This window comes from Monopterus albus, unplaced genomic scaffold (genome assembly GCF_001952655.1).
Source record: "Monopterus albus unplaced genomic scaffold, M_albus_1.0 scaffold142.1, whole genome shotgun sequence".
Taxonomy (NCBI): domain Eukaryota; kingdom Metazoa; phylum Chordata; class Actinopteri; order Synbranchiformes; family Synbranchidae; genus Monopterus; species Monopterus albus.
Genome location: NW_018128022.1, coordinates 747,648 through 757,146, shown reverse-complemented (window position 1 = coordinate 757,146; position 9,499 = coordinate 747,648). Strand labels below are relative to the sequence as shown.

The 9,499-nt window shown below is 39.7% G+C and overlaps 1 protein-coding gene across 2 annotated transcripts; it reads left to right on the top strand.

The window, feature by feature from the left end:
* Positions 1-394: 394 nt before the first annotated feature.
* traf3ip2a (TRAF3 interacting protein 2a) lies at positions 395-7,172 on the top strand. Of its 2 annotated transcripts, none has more exons than XM_020614092.1 (11): positions 395-410; positions 505-730; positions 1,129-1,174; positions 1,259-1,768; positions 1,979-2,108; positions 2,233-2,417; positions 3,437-3,525; positions 3,604-3,672; positions 3,762-3,866; positions 4,219-4,293; positions 6,227-7,172. In XM_020614092.1, the coding sequence occupies exons 3-11, from the start codon at positions 1,159-1,161 to the stop codon at positions 6,404-6,406; spliced, it is 1,359 nt and encodes a 452-aa protein (XP_020469748.1). In that variant the 5' UTR covers positions 395-410; positions 505-730; positions 1,129-1,158; the 3' UTR covers positions 6,407-7,172. The 2 variants fall into 2 exon arrangements, with proteins under 2 accessions (XP_020469748.1, XP_020469749.1); XM_020614093.1 differs by lacking the exon at positions 6,227-7,172 and adding an exon at positions 5,244-6,186.
* Positions 7,173-9,499: the final 2,327 nt, after the last annotated feature.

Sequence of the window (9,499 nt, the reverse complement as noted above, 5' to 3'; positions counted from 1 at the left end):
TTGCTGTTAAACTGCTCATCCGTGTAATACTTGCAGTTATTTTCAAAGTTCTTGAAAAAGTTTTTTTCAGGGTCAAAGCCATCGTCCGGTTCATGATAATGAATTTCAGTGTCTCCAATTGTGTTCAGTTCCAGATCCAGTCCCTCAAAAACTATTAACTTCTGTAACAAATCACTTGCAAACTCGTTTTTATCTCCTGCATTTCTTTGGTCATGTCGTCGAGTCTCTTGTTATTTGTCTCCATAATTAGTTTCACAAAGCCTTGGAAGCTTTCTTGCTGTTGGCACATAAGCGCGGTGTACATCAGCTTCTGCTGATTCAACATCTCAGCTACTTGCGCCGCTGAAATAGAATCTTCTTCAGCCTCAACATCCTCGCTCGCTTCGGATTTATTAGCTCTTTTGTTCTAAGTAAAATTTAAAGTAAAATGAATTTGCTACAGAATATGTTTATGTGCATGTCAAGTCAGTTGCTTACTTGTTTTATTGTATTTTACTTCATTAGGATGTTGTCTTTTCCAAGGGCTAGATGAAAACAGACCTGACACATTTCAAATTACAGAAACAGTTCAACCTGACTGGCTGTCTGTGGAGCACCTACCTGTTTGGAAGTTGTAATCTTAATGCCCCACATTATTTGCATAAAAAAAGGAGGAGGCAGGCGGTGGGAATGTTTCCTGTTTGCCTCAGAACAGGTTTGACTTGTGGTGAGAAGCAGTTCCAAAGAAAAGGTAAGTGTGGGAGTACAATAGAGGTTTATTAACTGTACGTGTATTTTTCAGACAAAAGTGTACAGAAAACTTTGGAACTAGTATGTATTTGTCAGTTAAGAAGACATACCTGAAATACTTTCAGATCAGTAAGTTTGACCTTTGTACTAGCTTACAGCCGTCAAGTTACACCCGGATGGGTTGTAAACAGGCCTTCATGCCTGTTCAGTCAGGAGGCTACATGTAAATGCTTTTCTTCAGTAATGGAAGAGTTATGGCTTTGTTGTTAAAAATGTCCATTGAATATCTTAGTTGAAACTACACTGCCACTTGTGCTCATGTAAGGTGTTGTGCTGTTTCTTTAAGGCATCATTCTTTGTTACATTCCTTTAACATAGTTTTCATTTTCACTTCACCAGAGACAACAGACACTTTAATTCTGAGCCAAAATGGACTCTTTCAAAGGTATGAAACAAAACCTCATCCAGCTCACAGCACCCATAAATGTCTAAAGTACTAACTTGTTTTTCTTTTGGCTCTCATTGTCAGGCCCTTGCCCTCATCACAGTGTTCCTGTTGAGGTAGATGAGAGCATGACATCCTCCACTCTGGACTTGGCTTGGCCTTCCTCTTGCAAACAGTGTAGTGAACATACAGACACCAACCAAAGGCCACAGGGCCATGACTATGAACCACCTGGGGAGGCAATACATGGTGTTGGCCAGTGGAGACCCCCTGAGAGCCAGTACCAGCATGAGTCCAGAGCTGCCTGTCATGCTGCTCCAGAACATCATTTTATACCCTCAGCACACTCAGGACAGATGAACCCCCCCCACCCTGCAGGTGTTTGGTGTCATGGCTTCAGAGATCAGGCAGCACTGTATGAACTGGACTTCATGGCTAATCACAGCAGAAGCTTTGCAGGCCCTTCATACTGGTCCCAGGACAGCCCTGTGAGAGAAACAGAATGCTTGGAGCTCCCACTCCCACTCCAGTCTGACATTAGCTACACCTACTATGCCCCATCACAATACCCAGCAGCCGGTATACCTGCTCAGTGTAAGTGTTTGATTTGATTGTGTAAGTGTCTAATTCTGCTGATAAACTATTCCAAGAGAAGGACAAACAATAGGAGTAATTCTGACATTTGTGATAGATTACATTTAACAGTTACTGTTAGGCATCACTGTGCTGCATGGCATCATTAGTGTTTAGCTGGAAACTGTCTAAACTCGCCATTTATGTCTGCTTTTCTGTGCTTCTCTGCAGGCCCCAATCCAAAACAGGGGGGGTTTCTCAGACAGTGTGCATGCTGCCCTCCAGCAAATCTGCCCCGTCACAATTATAATTATTGTCGCTATCGGCATGATTATCAGCAGGGGTCTCAGCATCACCAGCAGTAGGAAAACAATCCCTGTCCTGTTTGTCATTATGATCTTTTTTTTTAAAACAATGATTCATATAATGCTTTCACAGATGTCATTAATCACTATCAGATTGTTTCTGATTACTTCCTTCTACAGGAGTCCCCCCCAAAACAGGCAGCAACTTGAAGATGCTCCAACTGCCTCCCATGGATCTGTGCCTCAGTGTGTGGAGCCTCCTAAAAATGTGATGCATGAGGTCAGTGTGGACCGCCCCTTCCCTGCTGGTCCTAGACCTACCACAAGGGAGATCAAGAAGATCATCAATTTAACTGAGGAGTGTAGTAAGTCATATCCATGTCCCCAGTGTTGAGGAGGCTACTCTGAAATCAGAGCTTTGCAAGCTACCAATTACTTCACTCTGGAAAAAGTTGAACTACAGCAAAGTTACTCTACAGAGAATTCTAATTTGGTTAATTAAAGTAGTTCAGACTATTTTGTAAGAAAATAAATTAAATTTACAATGTATGTGTGATACAAAATCTAAAACAAAAAGATCACACACCAGCAAAACATGCCACTCAGTTATTACCTGAGACATGAACCTGTCCTAAATGAAACCATCTCACCTGGGCTTTTCACAAAGACAACACTGCAAGGAATGATAGAGTTTTGTTGTAAAAAACATCTGAAGTTTGTTTCATCTGACTACAACTAAACCAGTAAATCAAACATATTTAGCTTGCACCTGTTGTCACTGACTTGAGCACTGGTCTAAAAAAATCAGCTTGTTCTCTTGTCAGTTTTGTGCCATCTGACTTGTACAATGTTAACAACTAAAACAGTCTCGATTTGTACCTTTTTAGACAGTATGAACAGATTGAACACTGGCCTAAATACTGGCCCGGTCTCTTTACTTGTCAAAGCAGATTTTCTTGTTTATTCAGCACGAGTGTTGAATAAACACTCTCAGAGTTCTTCTGTATGGCAATGAAAATGTCCTGGCCAACGCTGGAGAGCTGCTCACATGTAGCATGATAAAATAAAAAAATGTATGGCTCAAAATAGTTTGTAATTTCAGTAGTTAAAAACACAAAATGGAAAAAGGTACAGTAAGTTAACTACTTGCTAACTACAGTTCAAATATGAATGTATTTGAAATAGAATAGAATTTATTGTCATTACAACGAAATTACCAGCATGCAACTGTAAAATGTTAACTACTAGTATATTACATGTACGTAGTTCACTACCCCGCAACACTGCATGTCCCTGCATAAACAAGTGCATGTAATAGTTTTGCATACACTTAAAGGAAATAATAGGTACTGTTAAGGACATTTCACTTACTTTCTGTTGACAGGGAAAGTTTTCATCACATATTCAGCAGATACCGCTGAAGATGTTTTTCATTTCACCAGTTTTCTGGCTCATCAGGGATTCAGACCAGCAGTAAGTCATGCCATGTCTTCATTGCCAATGTTAGTGACTATCCATACAAACATTCACACTTTGCCTGTGTTTTAACAGATTGACATGTTTGATAATCCAGTCCGAAGCATGGACATCATCAAATGGATGGACACATTTTTGAATGATGTAAATCTGACTATTAAATTTAACAAAAGAAATACTCCGTTTGCAGTGTGGCCTTCTGCAAAAGCTGACTGTGAGGTGATATTTTACAGAAATCAGTGCTCATCATTGTGGTTATCAGCCCCAAGTACAAGGAGGACGTGGAGGGAGCTGGAAATGATGAGCATGGCCTCCACACTAAGTACATTCACAATCGGGTAAGCCCTGAACAAACAGAGAGAGAGCAGTCATCAGTTATAGCGTGAATGATTGTTTGTAATTACACCATCTTGTGGTAAGATGGTGGCATTAAACTCCCTCCTCCCACATGCCAATAGAGGGGGGAATGAGGAAGAACGAGGATGTGCTTCATGCGTTAGTGAATCTCACGTTTTAAAGGCAATCCAGAGTATCAGTAGCTCACATTCAACTTATAGTAAAAATGAACACAGAGAAATGTTAACAGTTTAAACCACACAAACATAAGGGATTTTAGCCCAGATTAATCATTTAGAAAAATTTAAATAAGGTTTAAAGTACTGTGAACATTGATTATCCTCATTTCCACAGATCCAAAATGAGTTCATCCAGCAAGGCTGTCTGAACTTCAGGCTGATACCTGTACTGTTTCCTAATGCTACTAAGGTAAGTACAAAAAGTAAAGGAAAATAAGTGCACTTACTAGGTCTTAGAGCTTTCAGCTACATTTTACCATCCTCGTTCAGCCACCTTTTTTAAATCAAGATCACACAAAGTAACTACAAAAATATGTTTTTGTCTTTTAGGCAATTTTTATTTATTGGAGAACCAAAAAATATATTATGGCACGTTGCACAAATACGCAAAGGTTATGACAAACCAAATTAAAAGGAACAGGCAGGTGACAAAAAAAAAGTGTCTAGTGAGGGTTGAGATTTAGGATTAGGATTTAGGGTACAATCAGGTTTAGGTTAGGTTTAGGGTGAGGGATGAGTTTAGACATCTGAAGGGGTGAGGAATGCCAATGAGTGTCCACACAACTTTGGTTGTACCACACATGCACCACAGCCACCTTCTATAACACTAATAATAATTATAATAATGTCTGTAGTTTTATCCTCAGTGAATAAGGGAATATCATATTACTGACTGACTAGCTAATATGATAATATACTAATATGGTGGTGGTAGTTCCACTGGCACCTCACGGCACCTTGGGCAGCACCTACCATTTTTGTAGCCATTTATGCTTTACGGGGCTGGGTTGCAAGCCCAACTCCCAACCTGGCGGTTTCCCATGCAGGTACTGATCGAGCCCAGTCCTGCTCCGCTTCTGAAATCAGATGAGATGGGGCGTATCCAGAGCTCACCGGGGAGCAATATATTCATATAAATTATTATAGCTATCACCACTTTTGCTACACTTTTTTAAATCACATTCACCAAGGAGAGACCATCAGCCTGGTTCTCCAAAATAACAGTCTGGTGTGTTTGCCACTCAGGCCCCCAACAGCCAAAAGAGAAGGTCACTTGATGAGCAAGCAGGTGGGGAGAGATGGTGTAGACCATCTTCTTCCTGTCACTTCTGCTTGTATTTCTCTTTCCCATCTTCAAAGGTCCTAGAATGTTTGGAGCTGCAAAAATGAAAGTCCTTACCCAGTGAGAGTCAACACAAGCCCTTTCTCATCACACTTTGGATGAAACGAACCTTTAAGTTAAGCAATTCTTTGCATCGCCATCCCTCATTTCACTAATCAATGCAGTAGCCTAGGCAAGAGAGACTATGATAGGCCTTTTTCACACTGTCATGTGACCATAGAAAGACCACAGTCTGAAGTAATAAATGAATGCTGGCTGAATTCCCTGTAACTGCTTCTTATTCGCGGCCCTGGTATTGTTCATCCTGACTCAGTGTTACACGCTCGAGGCATACTGGGACACTTGAGTAGTACAGAGCCACGTCTGTGCTTTTCTGATGCAACATGTCTGTTGTGTCTAATACAGTTCTTAGTCTTTGATTCATACATTAGCAATGATGAAGGCTAATGGGGCACATAGTTGGTAAATGGCAGTGTTCATTAATCTGATGACCTGTTCAAATGATTTTGTTCATTATACTACTACAGTACTTACCCTTTGAGCTTGGAAATCCCCAGCATCATCTTTCAGTTTTTTTAGAGCGAGCAATGAAAGTTTTAAGTTAGGGAAATACTTTCAGAATGAGAAGTCAGTGGAGCATCACCACGACAATGCTTATATTCTAGAAAATAAAGTAACTAAATAAAGACAAAAGAAAAACAGGTTAAGAGTGTAGCAGCTGGAGTGACACTGAGCCTTTTTCAACAACATTGTGCTTTACAGATTTTATTGTCACAATTTTTACTTCCCCACCTGTCTTCGTATTTATGAGTGTCATTAACTAAGCATAGCCTTTTAAAACAACCCTCCATGATTTTGATGTAAATTTGCATGAAACATGCATTGTTATATGGTGACAATTTGAAGTAAGCTGTCTGTATCTGAATAAATGTTTACTGCAGCTCAAGGTTATCATCAGAGTAGCAGTACAGTAATTCTACCCTCTGTGTGTCTGTCACAGAGACATGTCCCCAGCTGGCTCCAGAGCACCATCATCTACCGCTGGCCCCGTGACCGCCAGAACCTGCTGCTGCGCCTGCTCAGGGAGGAGCGCTACATCATTCCTCAAGCGGGGTGTGGCCTGACCCTCACTATTCGCCCCCTCTCAGAAAAACTACAAAATGAGAGATGTGGAAAATAAGCAATCTGAAAGACAGGGTTTATCTTGTGTAGGCATGACTTTCCTTGATGACAGCGGTTATTACTGAATCAGATGTAGGTTTGTTCTGTTGATTCACACTTTATTTAAATAGTGCTGCTAATCTAACTGCATGCTATGAATACAATTCAATCTTCTTCCTTGATAATGGTATTTGAAATGAGAACAACACAGAACATTGTCATTAATAACACATTCTGTGCACTGTACTGCCTGGAGTATGCATAGCAATATAACAATTTAACAGTTTTTTGTAGTTATAGAGGAATTATGAACTGATACATACAAAAAGATGCTACAAATTGGTTTTTAAATGTGTTGTGATGGCTCTGATTGGGCAGTTGTAACATATAGTCAGGAGACGTACAAGCTTATTTTGAACATAAAAATATATCTGGCTAAATGCTCCACAATGTTCACAAGCTGTTCATCACTCACTTTGTCTGATGGCAGTTGGAAACATGAGCAATGAAATCAAGATCTGTTGGACAGAAACAACAAGCTAAAAAAGGTTAAAAAGCTTTGTACAAGCAAGTGCAACTGCAGAGTTGGATAATAATTTCCTGTGGGTTTATCAATGCAACCAACCTCTTTCACATTACAAATAGTTATTTTATGCAATGTTAATACAAGACTATTAATTAGTGCAACGTTGAAGAGAACCATCTTTAAATTAATGTAGTCGCAACATAGAAACTGAATGTTTTGTATTTAGTAATTTAGTTTTAAATTAACTTTTGAAAAAGCATTTTAAATAATCCATTCATCCATCCATTATTTATACCTCTTGTCCTAAAGAGGGTTGTGGGGGGCTTGAGCCAATCCCAGTTTGCATTGGGTGAGAGGCAGGGTACACCCTGGACAGGTGTGTCTAATCACAGGGCTGACACTTAGAGACAGACAACCACACATGACAGGAACACAGATAACTACAAACTACATGCGTTTGGGCTGTGGGAGGAAGCCAGACTACCCGGAGAAAACCCACGCAGGCACAGGGAGAACATGCAAACTCCACACAGAAAGGCCCTGGGTCAGCCAGGGGTAGAACCCAGAACCTCCTTTCTGTGAGGCAACAGCACTTAAGTAATACATAGTTGGCTAATTCAATTAATAGATTTATGACAGTGTATTTAAATGAATCAAGTTATTAAAATATTATAACAATAAAACACTGTAAAAGCCTGTAATTGTCCAGTGCCTTACTCCACAGTACAACATCAATGTATTTCTACATAAAGCATGTTTAACCAGAAGGTGGCAGCATGTTCCACTTTCAATCAGGGGTTACCTATTCAGGAAATAGTTTTCATTTTCATTTAACATTTGTTATTATATTTTGATATTACTTTGACTGGTTAGGAGACTAACATTGTGATGAAGGATTTGTAGATGAGCAACACGACGTCTGACAGCACAAACATCATGTCCACATGTGGCGCATTGACTCCTTGATAAGCCATCGTTGTGTGGGACCAGCTTTCACACAAATGTCATCATCTGTGCTGTCACTGTGCACAGACTAATTCAGCTTGTTTAGTAAACCTGACAAAAAAAAAAATACAATTTTTTTGTTCACATCAGTGCGTGGGAAGGGAACTCTTGTGCTGTCCAGGTTATGCAAACTCCACTGCATGAGGGTGAGTTCTGTAAACACAAGCCCTGCCAGTACCAATAAATCCACTGTTTGTTATTGCTCCAGGACTTGTATGTCACTCAACTCGGCCTTATCTGGTGAGTCCAAAGCTACATACCAGGCACAAATAGTTCCCCATAAAGGTCTGGATGTCTTGCTGCTTGTAAAATACACTCCCTGTACTGGTTCTTGTAATAAATCTTTTTCTATTTATCTGCAGTATAGCCATGACAACAAGCATCAGTCTTAATGAGGGGGCTTTTGGGGAATTTAAAGAAAAATGTAATTAATGTCTAATGAGGGGTAATTTTGTCCTCTTATTTCTTGTGCCACTCCCAAACAAATTTTATTTTAACATTTAACATCCAGGGTAGATTGACACAGGCAGTTGTGGGGGTTGAACCTGTCACTGCTTGACTCATAATGGATAATAAAAAAAGAAAAAGATGATTATTAAACCAGAGATATCATCAAATGTTATTCAGTGCATTCATCTTCCTTTTCAAAACCTGGTGCAACTAAACTGCCAACAGTTTAATTGCAGACTCACATGCATTATGCTACAAATATTTTTTTTGTTGTTGTTACAATTATCCCCAGCTTTGTAAACAGACTGATGATGGAAAGATAACGCTACTTTGGGATCTCTCTCATGTTTTATCGCTGCCTGCCACCAGTTTAAAATGACATGGGATTCACATGATAATGTCTGAATTTTCATTTTTCCATGTTATATTCCTTTAAGCAACACTTCTTTAAGGAGCCCACGGCCTGCTTTTCCTTGTTTTCTGACTTATCTACAATGTTACAATGTATGTACTAGTATTTCTATGTAGAAGCAACTCTGTTTATACACATCTCGCAAACTCTTGCTCTTGAGACTTTTTTCTAACAATGTAAAGTCTTAAGTGATATTTTAAGGATTTGCTTGAATGGTCATATTCTACAGGTAGTTGAAAAAGTGGGATTGTTTTCAACTGTGCGCAGTTTTGTGGCTATATTTTACCTTCCGCTGCTATGACCAGAGGATGTGTAGGAAAATACAGGGTCTGAGATTTCTGCATGTCCAGGAATGTTCCTGTACAGGGACTCACTGTTTTACCTGACCAGGTCTAACCTACAAGCAGCCGGCATGTATAGAAGTGTTGTAAGGCTGGAGAAGTTGCTGTGTCTGCATTATGCCAGTTAAAATATGGAGTCTCTCAATTACCTGCATTGTTTAGAGTGTTACACATCTCTTTTCATTGGTACATATACCATTGTTTACCTCTATAGAGGAGAAATTCAAATTAATTAATGCAGTTGTGGTTCGTCCTGCTGTCAGTTTTCATATTCTGGCTCGAACATGTGAGGCAGGATTTGAGGTATTGTCAAGTTGAAAATGTAGCTTATTTGTCAATGTTTTTTGTTTATACGTTGTCCTGGCTTCCTAACCGCTC

Excerpts from the sequence above, each read along its gene's own strand:
- traf3ip2a (XM_020614092.1), top strand. Across the intron at positions 2,418-3,436 it reads CAATTTAACTGAGGAGTGTA|GGAAAGTTTTCATCACATAT; the intron begins GTAAGTCATATC and ends TTCTGTTGACAG. Across the intron at positions 4,294-6,226 it reads TGTTTCCTAATGCTACTAAG|AGACATGTCCCCAGCTGGCT; the intron begins GTAAGTACAAAA and ends TGTCTGTCACAG.